This window comes from Rhinolophus hipposideros (genome assembly GCF_964194185.1).
Source record: "Rhinolophus hipposideros genome assembly, chromosome: 8".
Taxonomy (NCBI): Eukaryota; Metazoa; Chordata; class Mammalia; order Chiroptera; family Rhinolophidae; genus Rhinolophus; species Rhinolophus hipposideros.
This window is the reverse complement of record NC_138054.1, coordinates 87406485-87426278: the sequence shown is the minus strand read 5'-3', so window position 1 is coordinate 87426278 and position 19794 is coordinate 87406485. Positions and strand designations below refer to the sequence as shown.

Genomic DNA, 19794 nt, shown 5'->3' with positions numbered 1-19794 from the left:
CAGCTCTGTGTGCCAGGAGGAAGGTCAGGATTTGGGGTACTTGTGATTAGTCAGGGTGAGGTGTGGGCAGGGAAGCCCTCGGCGGAGCCTGCTGTCAGAAAGCATAAACAGAATTTTATTAGCGGAAGCACCAGGCTATTCTAGGCAGAGGAGGCAGCTCAGGCAAGAACGTGGGGGCAAGAAGAGCCTCAGATTGCTCCACAGCAGGAAACCCCAGCCCTTGGGGGTTGTTGTGACACCAGGGTGGGTCTGGGGCTGCCTGCCAGGCCAAGCAGGAAAGGCAGCAGGTGTCCCTGTTTGCTGGTTCTCAATGCGCGGGCCAGCCAAAGACCCTGCTGCCCTGGCTCGGGCACTCACGACCCCCAGGTGGTGGGCAGCTGGATGAGGGAAGATGGGGAGGCAGGCGTGTGTTTGGAGCATGAACTCTACCGCAGCGTCAGTTAGAGCATCCGTCCCTCCTGGAGGCGGGGGGTCATTATCAGGCAACACTCACGGCAGCTAGGTGGGGTGGGGTGCAGGGCTGCCCGGCTGGTGTCGGGGATCTGAGTGGGTGCAGCAGTACCCACTGACTAGAGCACCTGGAGCACTTGGGACAACACCTGGCATTCTGTCAGTGCTCAAGAAGTGGTCATTGTCGTGACCGTCATCAACAAAGACCTACTGAGCACCAGCTCTGCCGTGGGCCACGTGCTGGAAGCTGAGGGTCTAGAGATGATGAGGCCGTCGTGTCTGCCTTGTGCTCTACAGACATGTGGAGTGTGTGTATGTGCGTGCGTGCACAGCCACGCAGGATGGGAGGACAAGTAGGTCACCCATTTCAGCACCATGAGATGATTGTTATATCCAGCGTTCAGAGCCCAGAAGAGGGGGAACCCGAGTCAGGCTGGGAGGGCTTCCCAGAGGATGCAGTAATCTGCTGGAAGGATGAAGGGGTGATTCCCAGGTGCAGGAAGGAGGGAAGGGGAAACATCCTAGGTAGAGGGCCACGTTACACTGAGCTCTGTGGTTCTCTAAGTGAGGCCACTGCCTTCAGCCAGCTTCAGGACTCTGTGTCCACCCCGGGCAGTGTTAGGAGCCAGTGCCACCCTCCGGCGAGCTGGCTCAGTGCCTCCACCTGCAGACATGCGTGTGTGAAGGAGGAAGAGGGTAGGTGAAGGAAGGCAGGACTCTCCCTGCTTTTACCTCCACCACCCTTCCCAAAGGGAGAAGTCCCTTTGCGGGGAGACAGCCAAACACTTACAGGACACAGGGTGGGACTCTGGGCGTCAGGTATGACAGAATCCACAGGTGGCCAAGCTGATGACTGTTCTTCCCCCTTCCAGGTTGCATTCACCCCCTATGCCCCGGAGACTGGAAACTTGTGCAAGCAGAGAGAGTACTATGAGGAGAAGACGCAGATGTGCTGCAGCATGTGTCCCCCTGGTGAGGGACAGCCACTGGGATGCTGACCCTCAGACTGGCTGGGTCTCTGGGGGCTGAGGCCTTGGAGGGAGTGTGTGTACGAGGGTTAAGGGGCAGGGTCATAGCCCTCAATTCTTACGGAACTTCTAGTTCCATGAACTGGCCCTATGCTGCCTCTTGCTTCTGAGCCCTTTGCACAGGCTGTTCCCTCTTCCCAACTCCCTTTCCCTGATAAACTCCTACTTATCCTTTGGACCTCAGCTTAGATCTCCCCCTCCTCCAGGAAGCCTGCCTATACTGCCTGGCTAGATCTGGTTCCTCTTTTGAACTTCCAATGGTCTCTGGTGTCTCCCTCGGCAGCAGCTCTTTTTACCCTGTGCTAGCGTGGCCTGGTTCCTCTTTTGTCACCCCTACTGTAGGTTCCTCCAGGACAGAGACTGGGCTTGTTTTCCACTGAATCCCTAGCACCTGGCACCATGCCTGGCACATACTAGGTGCTCAGTACATATTTGACTGAATCAATGAATGCTTATCCATTTCATAGATGGTGGACTTGAGGTCTAGCCCCAGTTGGGGAAGCTGGGTGGCCCAGCTCCCCGTGTCGTCTGTCCATTCATACATTTATACATTCATTTCTATAATATTGACAAAGCACCTACTAAGTGTCAGGCACTGTTCAAAGGGCTGGGAGTACAGTTGAGAGCAGGGCAGACAAAATCCTCACCCTTGTGGATTTTGCATCCCAATAGAAGCACAGACAAATGAATCAACAAAGGAAATAGATGTGTGTTCCTATCAGAGAGTAAGTGCTGTGGAGACAACAAGGCAGGGGAAGGCAGATAGAGACAGATGGAGTAGGACATGTTGTTTTATACCAGCTGGTCCAGGAAGGCCTCTGAAGAGCTGACACTTGGGCAGAGACGTGCAGGAGGGGATGGGGTGAGTCATGCAAGTATGCAGGAAACAGCGTACTAAGCAGGAGCCACAGCAAGTGCAAAGGCCCTGAGGTGGGAGACTGTTCGGTGAACTTGAGGAATAGCAAGGCCAATGTGTGGCCCAGACTGAGTAAGTAAGCAGGGGCTGTGGTAAGGAGTTTAGATTTTTTTCTGTAGGATCCAGAAAGCCGTTGGAGGGCTCTGAGCCATTCGCTTGAGATATAGGCAGGCACATATAGACCTGTCACCTTCCACAGCTATTTTATGAGACTCCAGGGGAACTGACTCTTCTTTCTTCTGTTACCTGGCAGGGTCTTTGTAAGAAGTTGCTAGATTAGCACAGCAGTGAATATGGCAGCGTAGGGCTCAGGGCTCAGAAAAACTCTTTAAAGGTTTGCCTTGGTGGTGTCCTATCCCCTGGCATGCCTTTTCCTCAGGCCTTGATAGGAACTATACTACATTCCTACTGCCTTTTTTTCCCTCGAGTTTATACTCCCAGGTGGATAATTTTAGCCAAATATAAAGAAAGGAGCTGGCAAACCAGTTCTCACTAAAATGTGATTGACTAACAACAGGCAGTTCCAATGGTGGAATTTCAGGCATCTGGAAAGAGCAGCGGGGGCTCAGAGACAGAGTGACAGGGGGTACATGCTAGATGTGAGATGGGTCGATAGAGTAATTGGAACCCCATTAAAGAGCCTTCCCAGCTAGGCTATAGAACTCCGGGATTCTGGGGAACAGTGGATGAGCCCAGGATCTGAGCAGAAGCCCCATCCCACTGAGACCTCTGACCCTTGCTTTCTTAGGTTACCGTGCAGAAGTCTTCTGCACCAAGACCTCAGATACAGTGTGTACCGCCTGCGAGGACAGCACATACACCCAGCTCTGGAACTGGGTCCCTGAGTGCTTGAGCTGTGGGTCCCGCTGCAGCTCTGGTGAGTAGGTCAAGAGGGGTGGTATTCAACATCGCCCCCTTTGGCTGCAAGCTGGCTGGGATTACCCCAGACCCATCGTTTCCATGCCCCACGGCGTGCGGTTGCATGGGTACAGTTCTTTCCTCTTTATCAATGGGATTTTCATCCTCTTCAATAGCTCCATAGGGCGGGCAGGCCAAGAGCAGCGGTGGGAGAACTGTGCCCAGTTTCGAGTTAAGGAAGTTGTACCTTGGAGAGCAGGCTTGGTTGCTTATGCTGTGATGGAGCCAGAGCAAGACTGAGTCTTTGGGACTCCATGGCCAGTGTTCTTTTTGCCCCATTGCTGAGGAGGGGTGGGGCCCACCAGCCTGCTGGAGATCAGAGCTCTCTGTAGGTGGTAGGCCGGCTGGGGCTGGGAGGACAGAGTGGCGTGGTGGTGGGCAGAGTTGGTGGAGGCAGGAATGACCCTGGGCTGCCTTCTTCCCCCTCTAGGCCAGATGGAAACTCAAGCCTGCACTCGGGTACAGAACCGTATATGCACCTGCCAGCCAGGCTGGTACTGCACGCTGAAGAGGCAGGAGGGGTGCCGGCAGTGTGTACTTCACCGCAAGTGTCCCCCCGGCTTTGGTGTGGTCAAACCAGGTATGGCGCCAGGGCCAGTGGGCCTTGGGGACCCCTTTGGGTCTCTCCTTTATGGGCATCAACTCATCAGCCCAGCCTGGGAACGTTGTCAGTGGCAGCCAGGTGCCAGCTGCCCATTTGTCCACACGTTCCCCACTCGTTCTTTCCTCCAGCGTTCCTGTGGCATCTACTGTGGGCTGGGCCCTGGGGATCCAGAGATGGATCAAAGTGATCCCTAAGCTACTGGGAAATCGGGTGGTGCCACAGGAAGATGAACCCGCGTGACCCTGGAGAGCAGGAAGTCACTAGAATTGGTTAAAGGACAAACTGCCAACTGTGTGTGCGTGTGTGTGTGTGTGTATGTGTGTGTGTGTGTATGTTTTAAGGGGTGCAGACAGAGGTCTGTGGGCCCCTCAAGACCTCCCCTAGGGCGCCAGTGGCAAGACCTATCTGGTCCATGGGACATCTGAGTTGGTGACAGATTCTAATTTTTCCTTGCAGGAACTGCAACGTCAAATGTGCTGTGTGCGCCCTGTGCCCCAGGGACGTTCTCTGACACGAGTTCATCCACAGATACTTGCAGGCCCCACCGGAAGTGAGTGGCTGAGTCCTTTGGTTCTGGAGGAGCAGGGAGGGGCTGATGGTGGGGTCTGGAGCATAGCGTGGCTGTGCCGTGCTATCTGAAATCCCCCCATTCCCTCCCTTGGGTTGAGGCATTGCCGAGCCTTGTTCAGTGCCAGGAGGGGTGGATCTGACAGTGGGTTGGTCCCAGGACAGAGAGCACAGTAAACAATAGCTTTTCTGTGGAAGTCAAGACTGAATGCGGAGAGGTGGGGTGAGGACAGGAAGGCGCAGTGCTGAAAGAGGGCATGGCACATGTGCGCACTCCCCTGGCCTGGCTGCTGGGCCCCTTGTCGGCTGGCCTGGTTTCCACAAGTGAACCCAGCTGCCCTGAGCCATTCTGTCCTCTGCTGACTTCTGACCCAGCCTCCTCCTCCCCAGCTGTAGCTCGGTGGCCACCCCTGGCAGTGCAAGCATGGATGCGGTCTGCACATCTGGGCACCCTCCCCTGGGAGTGGTCCCAAGCTTAGCCCTCGTGCCCCAACCTCAGTCCACGAGATCCCAACAGAGGGAGCCAACTCCAGGACCCAGCACAGCTCCAAGTACCTCTGTCCTGCTCCCAATGGTCCCAAGTGCCCCCACTGAAGGGCTCAGCACAGGGAACATTTCTCTTCCAATTGGTAAGTCACAAGAGGGCCCATTCAGCCATCGTCCCTCCCTCTCTCCTTCCCTCTCTCCCTCCCTCCCTCTCTCCCATCTCAGAGACTTACTGAGAACCCTCTGTAAGCTGGATGTGCTGTCCTGGGATGTGGTAGAGGTAGGACTAGAATATCCCAAGACCTTGTGCTGCCACTAAGAATCCCTGGGTCAGGAGGGGTGGGGTCAGCTTTCATCTCAAAGTGGAGGTGGTCTCCTGACTGCCGGTTCTAATGAACCCATTAGGCTGTCAAGACAGTGGGCTGGGCCAGGTCATCTCCCGGGCTTCCCTGTCTGGGGTTTGGACTAATCAGGCCAGAAGTCTCAAACTGTGGCCTTTGGGCTGAATATGGCCCAGAGACATGTTTCATTTGGCACACTTTTGGGTTTGTTTTTGAATTTGAGACCTGTGTTCTGGGCTTGCCCCTCCCCTGTGACAACACCAGCCATCTTTGGGCGCTGAGGGGTCTCCTGAGTCCCTGGTCCATTTGAGATTGCTTTTCGCAGCTGTTTTGAGCTTCACTTTTCCTTCCAGGACTGATTGTGGGTGTGACAGCCTTGGGACTGCTAATAATAGGGCTGGTGAACTGTGTCATCATAACCCAGACGAAAAGTAAGCTTCCATTTCTTCTTTCCTTCATCCACCCATTCATTCCTCCACTTGTTCAGGAAGCTTTGCTGGGGTGCCGCCTGTGAGTTCAGGGGTCAGACAAAGCCACAGATGGTAGTCTCTGTTCTGTAGGAGCTTAAAGCCTGTGGCAGAAGGCACTTCCTCTGACTTATCTACTGAAAGGCAAGACGCCATCTGGGCTGTTTGAGGGGGTAAGAGTCCAGGATTCTTGTCTGGGAATCCTGGGGTATTCAGGCATTCTGGAGCAGTGACATTTGAGCTAAAATGTGACATTGAGGTAAAATTTTGAGGTAAAATGTCACTGGAGCAGTGACATTGAGGTAAAATTTTGATGGGGGGGATGTGTGCAGGAAGGAAAGGGCATGCTACACAGAGGGCATGGCACGATCAAAGGAGGGGAGGCTGGAAAATAGTTGGGGTGGTGGAGGGGAGTGGAACAATGTCAGGCTAGCTGGAGAGTCGGCTGTGGGGTCTTTGTGTATCTTGTCTGGTAGGTAATCGGTCCTCCCAGGGCTGGGCCTACTCCCGCTGCTCGGGCCCCATGCTGCCATCCTAGTTAGAACAGATGTGGCCTGAGGAAGTCACTCTCCCTGACTTGTCCCCTCTCTCCTCTTTGCAGAGAAGCCCTTTTGCATGCAAGGAGAAGCGAAGGTGGTGAGTACCCCTCTGCCTCCCCTCTCCTCCTCCCCTGCGCTCCGTCCTGGGGGGCTGGGTAGTCTCACCGGAAGCAGCAAATTTTATTAAGTTGGTCTGTCTAGTGTCCGGTGGTGAGGCTGAGCCCTGGGAGGCTGAGGAAAGGCCAGCCAGCATCTGTCCTTGGGGGTAGGCGATCCCCCATGGGCGAATAAAGGAGGCTGAATGTGAAATGCCACATCAGGCAGCAGGGGATTAGTGGTATCAGTGGCAGGCCTGTGGTCCTGGACCCGTGGTGTGACCTTGGGGCAGACGTGAAATTGCTTGTGGCTGTGTTTCCTCACCATTAAATGGAAACAGTGCTGGTCAGCCCAGCTTGCACGGCTGTGCCATTCAGTCAGCTGGCAACAGTTCTCAGCATCTCTGTGGTGCCCTTGCTCATGGAACAGTGATTGTCAAACTAAGTGCTGGGGTTCCCCGGTGGTCCACAGAGGTCCCTCGGGGACATCTCTGGGGTGGAGGTGAAGGCTGGGGGACTGAGCCCTGCGTCCTCCCACTGCAACCGAAGCAGCTCACCTTTGATCTTTTTTTAATAGAGTCTGTGAAGGACTTTTGTTAGAGACACAACACTGACATAGTATTTCATCAATTCTCCATTAGGAAGGCATTTGGCTGCAAGTAACCAAAACCTTAATGGTGATTTCAAATAAAATGGCTTTATTTTTCTCATATACCGTATTTCCCCGAAAATAAGACCTAGCCGGATCATCAACTCTAATACTCCAAAAAACGCATTAGAGCTGATGGCCTGGCTAGGTCTTATTTTCGGGGAAACAGGGTACCAAGAGGTCGAGGGCTTGATGGCTACTGGAATAGTTCAGTTGCAGCCTTCTGAAAGGCCAGTAGGACCGCAGGCTTCGCCATTTTCAGTGTGTTGGCTTTGGTTCTCTTGCTTGTGGCTTCATGTCAAAGGAGGGTGATCACCATTTCGTATGTTTGAGGTGTGAAGAAGAGGCGGAAATGACCAGTCCAGCCCTGGTGCCTTTTATCGGGAAATCACGGTGTTCTCCCAGTCGTCCCGGTAGACTTTTCCTTTTGTCTTATTGGCCTGAATGGTGTCATGCGACCACCCCTGGCCGCAAGGGAGGCTGGGAAAGGGGGCACTTTGCTTTCCCGGCCTCTGGGGTGGAGGACGGGAGAGGGTGTGGGATAAGCCAGTACACGGTGACTTGTTGTAATCCTGTATCTGGTAGGCAGGGTAAGGTTTTTACTCAGTTTTACTGATGAGGAAACAGAGCCCAAGGAACTCCCTCCATCTCCCTCATCTTGCTGGGGCAGGATTTTTCAGCCAAGGCACTATTGATGTTTTGGGGCTGATAATATCGTTTTGGGGGGGGTTTCCTGTGCATTGTAGGCTGTTCCGCAATATCGCTGGCCTCTCCCCACTAGATGCCAGTGGCACTGTCTCCAGGAGTGATAAACAAAAATGTCTCCAGACATTGCCACATGTTGCCTGCAGGTCAGAATCCCCCCAGTTGAGAACCACTGTGCTAAGGAAAAGCTCAGCCCTGAGCGGCCTAGTGCCTGAGGTTTACACAGGGCTTCGGACTTGGTACGGACCAGGGACTGAATTCGTGTCCTGATTTTGCTGACAAGCAAAGAGGGCAGAGGGGGAAAGTGACTTGCCCACGGTCACACAACAGTATGTCTCTGGAGTCCTGGCCCAGTGCTCAGGGCCTGCCCTACAGTATTTTAGCAGGTATACACATTGGTTTGAGAGTTCAAACTCTTTTTCTCATTCCCCCAGGGTGCGAATGCCCCTGCTTCCTTTTTCTGGCTTCTGTTCAGTGACACTGACGGCTGCTGCCTGGTGACACGTAGAGCAAGTGTGTCCTCCAGGCTCCAACCGCGCAGCCCAGCTGCCACATTCTTTCTCACTAAGTGTTTCCCAATACTCAGTGCAGTGAAGATGTCCTGGGTGTGGGCCTGTAGCCTCTGCTTCCCCTTTCCCTTCACTGAGTTTTCTGTTCACTGAGTTTGAGCAACTCAGCTATTTCTTGTTGAGTGTTGTGTGTAGCGATCAGTGGTGTGCTGGTAACTGAAAACCCAAAATGCTGATTTAGCGTGTTAGCTCAGTTCTGTGTTATAAACGCTCCCACCATGGTCAATTTTAAGCTACCCAGACTTTACTGAGTGTGGGGCTGGGAAGACTCACGCACAGGTCTGAGCTGGTGCCGCATACCACTGGCCGAGTCCCGTGCCAGGCTCTGCCTCTGCTTGGCACTGCATCTGCACACACCCCTATGAGGTACACAGTACCATCACCCCCATTTTACAGATGAGGAAACTGAGACTCAGGGCGGTTCTGTTCCCTGTGTAAGGTCAGACCAGTAAATAAGTGGCAGAGCCCAGGTTTGAAACTCAAACTGAATCTGCAGGCTCTGCCAGGCCAGACATTCAAGGCTACTCCAAAACACCCTCAGCCCCACCAGGGCCTGCTCTTGGAGGTTGGTCACCTTCCCAGGTGCCCTTCAGTCCCCGGACTCCCTCCCCCACCCACGCCCCCTCGCTTAGCCTGTGCCTCACTCTGTTCCTCAGCTGGCTGGCAGTGGTCCCTGCTACGAGGCTGCCTGGTAATGCCTAGGTCCTGGGGTGGAGCGTGTGCGACTCAACTCCGCCCCATCCCTCCTGCTGCAGAAGTGACCCCAAGGCGTGGCGGGACAGTGGCTTCCCTTTGCTGAGAAAAGGTCAGCGTATCCACTTGTGTGAGCTCACCCACAGTCACCCCCACAGACACGGTCGTTCACGGGCTCACTTGTACTGATGAGAACAGACATTTGGGAGGCGCTGCACGTCCGTATGCCAGGCACAGTCCTGAGCGTTATTTATTCTCACAGCCACGCTATGACACACAGTATGATTATTGCTCCCGTTTTGTGGCCCAGCAAACTTGGGCTCTGAGAAGTTAAATAGCTTCCCCAAGGTCACACAGCTAATGAGAGTGGCCTAGGACGCAAACCTAGGAGTGCCTCTCTCAGCACGCACGCTAACTGCACGTCTCACAGAGGTGCACACATTCCCCCCCACACACAGCACACGTGTGTGTGCACTGCATATATCCTCACACCTGTACATAGAGGTGTGTGAGCCTCATGGACATGCACTCACACGTGCTGATAGACACAGACCCTGTGGGAATCTGGAGGACCTAGCCAGTGCCTCTGCTGGGGTCTCTGCTTCTGCCCACGGCAGGGCTGGGCGGTGAGGGGGGTGGGCTGGCTGGCTGGCTGGGATCCTGTTTTTTGCATGAGCCCCCTCAGTACCCCGTACCCTCTCTTACTGGGTCCCAGCCCAAGGAACAGGACTCAGGATGCATCTGCCCTATCAGAGCCTGCCTGAACTTTATAACTTGTGGCTTTGAGGGGAGGGAGGCGGGCTGTGACCTTTGGGGGTTTCTGTTCTGCCTCGCCCTGGCCACCAGAGGAGCGGGACACGGGCCCCAAAAGCCCCTTCTTTGTGCATTGTGAGGAATGACCTTTGGATGTTCTCCCTCTCCCTCCCTCCCCTCGCCTCTCAAACCTCAGAGCAAGGCTAGGAGTGGGGTCCAATGGCCAAGGTCAGACCACCTGGACAAGGTTCAACATGAACTTGAAATGCCCTCCATCCCTCCAAAGCTGGGGGTGGTGAACCAGGGAGGCAGGATGCAGTGGAAAGCCAGCAGCTCTGGTACACTGTTGTGGGCTAGTCCTGCCCCTGCCCTGGACCAGCTGTGTGATATGAGCAGGGGGCTCACCCTCTCTAGGCCCCCATGGCCTCACCGGGACACCTTGCAAAGGATCCTTCCAGCCCAGATTAAGAGGCTATGGGCTGGCTCAGGATAGCGAGGGCTCCTCTGGAGGGCTCAGTTCAAGAGGCCATAGCCATGGTGGGTGGTGTTGGGGTCCCCAGAGGCTGTGGGAATTAGATCCCTCCAAGGAGGGATCAGGTACTCTGCCGCTGCTTAGAGCACACCTGGAATTGTAGCTTCTCCTGGAGTGAGGCCGTAGGGTCTCAGTCTTCCCTAGGGAGGGAGTCTGCTGTGCCTGTGCCCCCCATCCCATAGCAAGCCCACCCTTTAACCCTTACTTCCCCGTACTGTGCTAAGAAGTGTCTGACCAGCAGTTCACTTTGCCTCAGTTGACATCCTACCCTGGACCCTCTCAACCTGGGCATTGGGTGGGAACTCGGACCCTTTCGTCTCCTTTCTTTCTGGGATCCAGAGATCTATCAAAACCCCAAGGCAAGGGCTGGTTTGCCAGTTAGTGTGGACAGGCAATAAACTCAGCATGGGTGTCTGGAGCCTCCCTGAAACCCCAGACACCCAGGAAAGGCATCATGGGTTATAGCCCACCTGTACCATGTCCTAACTGTGTGACCTTGGCCAAGTAAGTCAACCTCTCTGGGCCTCGGTTTCCATACCTGCAAAGTGAGGCCGACACTGGGCTGTTGGAAATATCAGTATAGATCGTGTCTCGGAAGGATGTCGGCACAGCATTTGGCATTGGGTAGCACTTGAATGTCAGCTAATATTTTATTAGTATGATTATTGTTGTTGTTATTAATGTTCTATGAGAAAAAGGCATTAGGAGGAGTCACAGAGCAACCTGAAGAGTGGCGTCTGCGGAGGGTTGCTGAGGCAGCGTGGCTGAGGGTCCTAACTAAAAAGGCTCTGCAGTGGATTGGTTGATCGAACACAAAGACTCACCAACTTTTTTTGCAAAGGGCCAGGTAGTAAATACTGTGGACTTTTGGATCATAGGTCTCTGTCACAACTGCTCAAACCTGCTGTGGTTGTGGGGGAAAAGCAGCGCAGACAGTATATAAACAGATGGGAGTGGCTGGCTGTATTCCAATAAAACTGTAATTTATGAACACTAAAATTTGAATTTCACATGGCATGACATAGTAGCCTTTCGATTTTTTTCAACCATTTAAAAATGTACAAACCATTCTTAGCTCACAGCCTATACAGAAACAGTGGCAGAACAGACTGGGCCCACGGCAGTAGTTTGCCTACCCCTGATTTAACAAACTCTTATGTGGAGGTTACTATTAACAGACATTGTTCTGAGCACTTTACAAATATTCAGCCATTTGACCTTCACAACAATCTTCACAAGTGGGATTTTTATTCTCCCTTTCTAGATGAAAAAAAAAAATGGAGGCACAGAGAGGTTAAGTAACTTACCCAAGGTCACACAGCTAGTGAGTGATGGAGTCATGATTTGTACTCACATGTCTGGCTCCAGAGTCCATGGTCTTGGCTGCTAGGCTGGGCCACATCACCCTGTGCTGATGGGGTGACCTTAGGAGAGTCAGTCTCCTTCTCTGGGCCTCTATTTCATTTTGCAAATCCTGCCCCACCTCTAAGACTGGTGAACAGGGCTACCTGGCCCCGTCCTGCAAAGGCCTCACACTCCAGTAGGGCAACCAGATGCTAATCACAGAAACCATAGAGAACTGCATGCCCTGAAAGCACGATGTGTGGAAAGAATGTGTGGGTGTGGGCAGAAGCGCCATGTAAACTGTAAAGTGTTCATGGCATGGGGTGCAGATGGTGGTGAGAAGGAGAACGGAAGAGGAGCTGGCTGATGGCCTGACCGCTGTCCCTCATCTCCTCCCCATTCAGCCTCACCTGCCTGCCGATACGGCCCGGGGTGCTCCAGGCCCTGAGCAGCAGCACCTGCTGACCACGGCGTCCAGCTCCAGCAGCAGCTCCCTGGAGAGCTCGGCCAGCACTGCAGACAAGAGGGCGCCCAGCAGGACCCAGCCGCAGGCACCAGGCACAGGGAAGGCCAGCGGGTCTGGGGAGGCCCAGGCAAGCTCCAGAAGCTCAGGTAAGAGGTGGGCGCCCAGCTGGCTTCATCTCCCCTTTGTGTTTCTCCCTGATTTCTGTCTGAGCCATCTCCTCCTGGGCCTCCCATGCAGGTTGAGGCCTGAGCTCCTAGCAGGGCCTTCGAAACCCTGCCTGACTGGCCTTGGCTCGCCCTCCAGCCTCGCCCCCCTACTGCCCTCAGGTGCAACACTGAGCCTCAAGCTTCTTTCAGTTCTCTGAACCCTTCCAAGTCCCTTCCATCTTTGCCTGTGTCGGGTCTTTCCCCAGGAACACCCTTCCTTCTAGATAATTCCAACTTGTCCTTCGAGTCCCCAATATCCAGGCAAGGAGTTTTCCTGTATATTATAATATATATCATAATAACATTACATATTAATGTTACAGTATTATATAATTATTGTATAATATCGTATTATAATTATACAGGTGTATTTATAATATGCTATTATTAATATTGATTATATTTTACAGATGAGGACATCGAGGCCCAGAGAGGTTAACCAGTTTGTTCAAGGGCACACAGTTAGTAAGTGTAGAGCCAGAAATCACCCCGGGGCTCTAGGGCTCCACTCACTGTGGCTCGTTGCCCGGTCCCTTTGGGCCTGAAGCCCCAGGGAGCTCAGGGTGTGGGGTCTGGAGAAGCCCCTGACCCCTTTACGCATTTGCATTTTGTCCTGGATGGATGGTGACAGGTGTCACCCTGGTTGGCATCTGCCCACACTGGAGGGGGCCCCTGCAGGGGTTCCCCGGAAAGCTTGGAGTTTCCTTGGGTGTGTTTTGTAGGGAGAGGTCAAGTCTGCTGACTGGCCTCTTTCCCTCTCACATGGCAGGGCTGGCTGGTGGGAAGTCAAGGGATGACCGTGGCCATTCTCAGATGCCCTCCTAGCTGCTCTGTGACTGAGAGAGTCTGAGCTGACTCCTTAACCCCGCCGAGCCTCAGTTTCCTTACTTAGAGATGAGCCATGGCACCTCCTCGGCAGAGTTGCAAGACCCTTTCCTACCTGTCACCCGGCTCAGGTGTTGCTTCCTCCCCTGGCAGCCCACATGGATGAGGTGCCCCATTTATGTTTCCCCATCATAGCCCTCCATCTTCTTCAGTGTGATGTCCTGTCAGTGTCTCCACCCCAGCCTGAAAACTCCACGAGGGAGGGCTTGACTTAGTTCCTGGAACATAGCAGGTGGCCTGAAATGTCTATCGAATGAATGAATGAGCTTCGAATATGACCTCTTTGTCTTTGTACAACTTTTGGACTCATCTTTCTAATCCTTAGTGACACCTCTTCCATGGCTGTTCTGGTGTGGCTTCTTTCTTGGCCCTGGCATGGACTTCTGACTGTGTCTGCCCACCCCTCTACCTCTGCCCCTTCCCTATTCGTTCCCCACTTGCCTCTCTGGCTTCTGCTCTCCCCTGCTCTCCCTCCCACCCCAACACCTCTCTCCACTGTGGGAACGGGTAAACCCCATGCTGTGCCCCGTTGTGGTCCCCCTGTCCGCCCCCACAATGTCTCATTCACAATGTGCAAAGGCCATGGTGACTCTGGGTGACATTTGGGGGCTGTGGTGGCTCAGGGTGGAAGTTTCCTTCCGGCCCCATGGGTTCAGCCCTTTCTCCACCTGGCCTGTTTGGGGCTGTTCTGAGTAGAGCAGCTCGCTGCTCCATCCTCGTCTCAGTGTCCCTGGAGTCGGGGGAGCAGGGCTGAGGAGAGGACTGGAAAATAAACAACCACATCCGTTTGGGCACTCAGTCGGTCCCACAGTGTCAGCAGCAGCAGCCAGCACTTTTTGTGGGGCTTTTGCGCACCCAGCCACTTATACTCACCTCCTGGCTTATCTATTATTTGGTCCCTCACCAACTAGTTAAGGAATTCAGATGTTCGCAGGGGCTGGGCCAGAAGGTGGCTGGGCCAGAACCTGCACCCTGAAGCCCTTCCTGCCAGTTGCATTCAGGTATGTGGACCCTTGATGGCCAAATCTCCCACATCTGGCTCCCCAGGGCAGCCATAAATCCAGATATTTTTAATGGAAACTGAATTTTAAATGTTGGCAACCAATTTATTTGAAAACACAGCCACCTATAAGAACAAAACACACTTATGAGCTGGTCTTTATTTATTCACGTGTCCCTGTTACAGGCACTAGGGACACAGTAGGGAACAGTCCATTCCCTCCGGGGCTCAGGGCCTTGTGGGGGGACACAAATGAGCAGCCCAGGAAATTGATTGTACAGTGGGAGGAGCCAGGGCCCTGGAGATCATAGCAGAGGGAGGGACACAGGGAGAGACGGATGGGACAGGAGGTGAATGTTTTTAGAAAGGGAAGTCAGGGGGGCTACTTGGAGGAAGGGTCCTCTGAACTGAGGCCTGAGCAAAAGGAAGGAGTGAGCCATGGGAAGAGCTCTGCAGGCTGAGGGAGCAGCATGTGCAAAGGCCTTGAGGCTTGGAGGACTCAAGGAGCCGCAGGGAGGAGAATATGTCTGGAAGGAACCCAGCCAAGATCTTCGAGCAGCAGGAAATGGGCGGGAGAAGGCAGGCAGCAGATTTGGCAGAGCCTCACAGGCCGTGGTGAGGACTGGTGATTTGAACAGCCAAGGAAGTGATCTGCCAAGTTTTAAAGGGCGGGCTCTGGCCGCTGGTGGAGAATGGACAGCAGAGGGGTGGGGTAGAAGCCAAGAGGTAGGTGGAGGCTGTTCACACTGGTCCCGGTGGGCGTGGATGGAGGTTTGCATGGGAGATAGCAGGAAGTGGTGAACTTGAAGTATCTTTTGAAGGTGGACCAGGCAAGGCTTGTTGATGGATTGGAGGTGGGGTGTGAGAGTTCAAGGCTGTGGGTCTGACAGCTGGGTGGATGGTGGCAATGTGAACAGAAACAAGAAGAAGCGGGTTGGGTAGGAGATGGGGATGGAATCAGGTTGAGATGAACAGGTGGTTGGATATATAGGGCCATTGTTCAACCCTGGCTTCATTGAGAATGTCGCCCTGTCTCCAGGAGCCAATCAGACTTTGGAGATGTGGCAATGAGCACGACAGTTGTCCTTGCCTGCAGGAGATGGACAGGGTCATTATACCCATTTTATAGCTGAACAAATGGAAGCTCCAATAGGTTAAGTGACTTGGCCAAATTCATGGGGGCAGAGCAGGGATTTGAACCTAGGATTGTCAGGCTGCAGAGCTCCAAACATTCCAGTCTCAGTGACGAGGACAAATTACCGCCCCTCCCCATTCTGGAACCCCCGATTTATGAAATCTCAGAGGCAGCACTACCCAAAGAAAACAAATGTGCTGCAAATGAAGCCAAGTTCAGGGTCAATGCTTAATCTCCATAAAGGAGCAATTCCAAGCGCTTCGATGTTGATCGTTTGGCAGATACAGATAATGGGCCAGTTGGTGTGGCCTGGAGTGCGGATTCCTTCTAGCAGTTATGGGAAAGGGACTCGTTTTCATTGCTTGACCAGTATTCTGTAACGTGCGCTTCCTGTTCCTGCTCACTTCTCTGATTCTTTGTGGGAAGAATGTCTTGTTCTTCAAGCACCTTCACCTGCTTTATATAATCGGTTCCTCCCATCTGTGGGCTGAGTTGGGCTGGGTATTCTTATCTGACAGATAAAGAAACTGAGGCGCACAAATATTACGTGACTTGCCCAATGTCACAGAGCCGAGCTGGGCTGGAGCTGGGGCCTCTTGGCTTCTGACTCTGTGCTCTTTCCCACATGTTTTAACCTGCCTTTTGGGGCAGGAGACAGGCTGTGAAGACCTCCCCACTCCAGGACCCCCGACCGACCACCCTCTCTCGTCTTGTGCAGAGTCTTCCCCTGGCAGCCACGGGACCCAGGTCAACGTCACCTGCATCGTGAATGTTTGCAGCAGCTCTGACCATGGCTCTCAGTGCCCCTCCCAGGCCAGCTCCACGATGGGGGACACGGACGCCAGCTCCTCAGGCTCCCTGAAGGATGAGCAGGTCCCCTTCTCCAAGGAGGAGTGCCCTTTTGGGTCCCAGCCAGGGGCTCCAGAGACTCTGCTGCAGAACCCGGAGGAGAAGCCCCTGCCCCTCGGAGTGCCCGATGCCGGGATGAAACCCAGTTAACCGCCTCACAGCCGAGGTGGCTGCATCACAGCTGAGGTGGGCTGACCCCTGGGCCTTCTTGGCCCCTGGCCCCCAGCACTCTTGCTCTTTCTGAGCTAAATTCCTTTAGTGGCCTCCACAACCTCAGCCTTCCTCTCACCTGCAGGCAGAAGGAGGAGGCAGGGAGAGTCGTGGAGAACCTCTCCTGTCACAGTGTGTGTCCTTCTTGCAAGGCTGGCTGGCTGTGCTGGGCAGCCTGGGGCGAGCCCCTGCCTCTCCAGGTCGCACCCCAGCTGGTCCTATGAACTTGGCTTCTGAAGCCCTTGTTGTGATCTCTGCGCTCTACTGGCTCTGGCTTCCTGGGAGCCCCCAGCATCCTGCACTCCAGAGGGGTCTGCTGGAGTCATCCACGGAGAAGGGGCAGTGGCGAAAGGGCAGTGCTTTAGCCTGAATGCAGAGACTGCAGGCCGGTTTCAGTGAGGGTTCGGGGCTGTCAAAGGTCAGATGGCTCTGTGCAGAGAGGGGGTGACAACCTCTATAGGGGAAGGAGGTCCCCTGGGTTAGCTAAGGATCCTTAGAAGGCACCACCTCCAAATCCATTTTTGTTAGCTCCTCCTCTCGTACAATGGCATGAAAATCAGACACCCAGAGGGCCCAGGCTGGCAACCTGAAGGAGTGCCCTGACTTGGGCAAGACGGCACACCTCTACAGGGAAACCTTTTAATTTTAACATGTGGCAATAAAAAACCAAAAAACAACAAAAGTAAGTAACCGTGGAGGCAAACGAGCCAATAACACAACAAAGCCAAAGTCAGTTTGCCTCCTCTGCCTTTGACCTTCCCTCCAGGTTACTCAGAGCCCCAGCACTTCCTCGCTCCCTCGCTGTGTGGTGTGGGGCTCCAAGGCCACACCTTTTCCTATCAGGGAATTTCAGGAATTGGAGATGACCGAGGCCCTGCAGCCATCTCTCTCCTCCTACCTCAGCCTGGACTTTCCTCCTTTGCCTCCCAGGGGTTGCTCCTGTTTCCCCCTGAACCCCTCCTGCTGTTCCTGGAGTCCCAGGCCCCAGGGGAGCTGTGGGGACACATTGGTACTGTGCCCGTGTAGATGTGAGATGCTGAGAGCCAGTCTGTGTGTGTGTGTGTCGTGTGATGTGGGTCTCTGTAGCCAACGTCGTCGAGTTGAATGGCCTTCCTGAAGCAGCTGAAGCCAGCAGTTTTGCCAAGAAGTTCTTACCTATTAAAGAGTCAGCCTGGGTTACGCTCCAGCCCCCTTTTCCCTCCATGGTTTCTCTCGGCTCCCGTGAGTAACTTGGCTCTGGGGGCTCCACTCGCCTGCCCGCCCGCTGCCCGCCGCCCAGGACTGCGCCGCCGGCCTCTGCTGCCAGCAGACCCCTTCCGACGACCCTCGCAGCGCAGACCCTCGCAGCGCAGGCCGGGACGCCTCTCCACCCTCCGCCCCTGCCGCGGAAAGTTGAGTTTGAAGAGGGGGGAAGAGGGAAACATGGACATGAAGAGGAGGACCCATCTGGAGCTGAGGAACCGGACCCCGGCAGCTGTTCGAGAACTTGTCCTGGACAATTGCAAATCAAATGATGGGAACATTGAGGGCTTAACTGCTGAATTTGTGAACTTAAGACTTCCTCAGTTTAATAAATGTAGGCTTGATTTCAGTTTCAAATCTCCCCAAACTACCTAAATTGAAAAAGCTTGAGCTCAGTGACAATAGAATCTATGGGTGTCTGGACATGTTGGCAGAAAAACTTCCAAATCGCACACATCTAAATTTAAGTGGAAATAAACTGAAAGATATCAGCACCTTGGAACCTTTGAAAAAGTTGCAATGTCTGAAAAGCCTGGATCTGTTCAACTGTGAGGTTACTAATCGGAATGACGACCAAGAGAGCGTCTTCAAGCTGCTGCCCCAGCTGACCTACCTGGATGGCTCCGACCGAGAAGATGGAGAAGCACCAGACTCAGATGCCGAGGTGGATGGTGGGGATGAAGAAGAGGATGATGAAGAAGGAGAAGATGAGGAAGAAGAGTTTGATGACGAAGAGGATGAAGACGAAGACGTAGAAGGGGAAGATGATGAAGATGAAGTCAGTGGGGAGGAAGAGGAATTTGGACATGACAGAGAAGTTGAAGCTGAAGACGATGAGGACGAAGATGACGAGGAAGAAGAAAGTGGGAAAGGTGAAAAGAGGAAGAGAGAAACAGATGATAAAGGAGAAGATGATGAAGACCCCCAAATAACCTACAAAAAAAGAACTGTTCAGTGTTGGTTGGACTGCTCATCTGGATTTGGTAGCTATTTAAAAAAAAAAAAAAGAGGTAGCTGTGATACAAACCCCAGGACACCCACCCACCCAAAGAGCCAAAGAATAGTTCCTGTGACATTCCGCCTTCCTCCATTTAGTCCCTCTTGGAAATCCACCACCACGTTGGGGAACTTCACCCCAACAAAATTGTAAGCGTTGTTAGGTTTTTGTGTAAGACTCTTGCTTGTCGCGTGGATAGCTGTGATTGCTGAGTCAACCATCTGTGGCTACCAGTTACACCAAGATTGTAACAGCATTTTTACTTTCTGTACAACAAAGAAGCTTTGTAAATAAAATCTTAACATTTTGGGTCAAAATAAGTAAATAAATAAGGAGTCAGCCCGGTCCTGCCAAACATACTTGTCCACATCCTACAGACAGTGGGCAAGTGTGGCCTTGACCAGATTCTGGAAGGAAGGGGACGGGGGCTCCTTGAGAAACCATTTGGATCCGAGGTACTGGATTCCCTTGTTGAAATATTCTACTGGACTTGAACTTGGCAGCTGAACTTTTAGAGGGCTCGAGAGTCCAGCCGGTGCCATAGAGACAAGAGGCGTCCCGCCCAGGAAATCAAGACGTCTTACTGCCTGGACTGGCCCCCGCCTCTGCCCACATTGGACCCTGCACTGTCATGGAGCACATGTGCCCCCTGGTGGTCAGTCCTGGGAGGACTTGAGGCCTCGCCCATCACCCCAGCAGAGCAGGGAAGTGAATGAAAAGGAAACCCTTTCTGGATGTAGCCTCAGTTCCCAGCTTGTGCTGATCCCAAGACAATGAGAGTTTCCACTGTGTACTGGGCAGCATTCCTGCTTATAAATAAACCTTTCGTTTGTTTTAGACATTGACCCCTGGCTCTGGCTTTAGGTCTGAGCTGGGGTTTGTCCGTGGTCCTGCTTGCCTACCACCCATGTATAGGGGGAGACGGGGTCATGGGCACGGGAGTCTCACAAGCCCATGTTCTGGAACCTGCCTGCTCCCTTCGGCCTGTGAACAGTAAGATGGCAGCTTCCTGCCCAGAAGCACCCAGCGGGCCTCCATGTAGCCCTCATCACGTGCCCTTTCATGTTGGTCTCAGCCTGTTCTTGGGGTGAAGGTGGAGTCTCTGCATATCTGCTTTTTCACATACAGCCCAACACCTCACCAGGAGA

General features: G+C 53.6%; 2 protein-coding genes across 5 annotated transcripts in view; both read left to right on the top strand.

Moving 5' to 3' along the window:
- The window catches only part of TNFRSF1B (TNF receptor superfamily member 1B), a 36141-nt gene extending 16657 nt beyond the window's left edge, over positions 1 to 19484 (top strand). The window contains exons 2-11 of one of the 4 annotated variants that reach the window (XM_081057702.1): positions 1323 to 1422; positions 3143 to 3271; positions 3743 to 3892; positions 4373 to 4466; positions 4874 to 5112; positions 5664 to 5741; positions 6379 to 6413; positions 12061 to 12268; positions 16067 to 16383; positions 16493 to 18642. In XM_081057702.1, coding sequence (XP_080913828.1) covers positions 1323 to 1422; positions 3143 to 3271; positions 3743 to 3892; positions 4373 to 4466; positions 4874 to 5112; positions 5664 to 5741; positions 6379 to 6413; positions 12061 to 12268; positions 16067 to 16347 — 1314 coding nt within the window. In that variant the 3' untranslated portion in view covers positions 16348 to 16383; positions 16493 to 18642. Of the gene's footprint in view, positions 1 to 1322; positions 1423 to 3142; positions 3272 to 3742; positions 3893 to 4372; positions 4467 to 4873; positions 5113 to 5663; positions 5742 to 6378; positions 6414 to 12060; positions 12269 to 12738; positions 12794 to 16066 lie in introns of all 4 variants that reach the window. The other 3 variants (XM_081057701.1, XM_081057703.1, XM_081057700.1) reach the window with 3 other exon arrangements.
- On the top strand, positions 17512 to 18799 carry LOC308501380 (uncharacterized protein; the record flags this gene model as incomplete). The annotated part of the gene is given in 2 exon segments (XM_081057706.1): positions 17512 to 17961; positions 17963 to 18799. Coding segments are annotated over 2 exon segments (1287 nt in total).
- Positions 19485 to 19794: the final 310 nt, after the last annotated feature.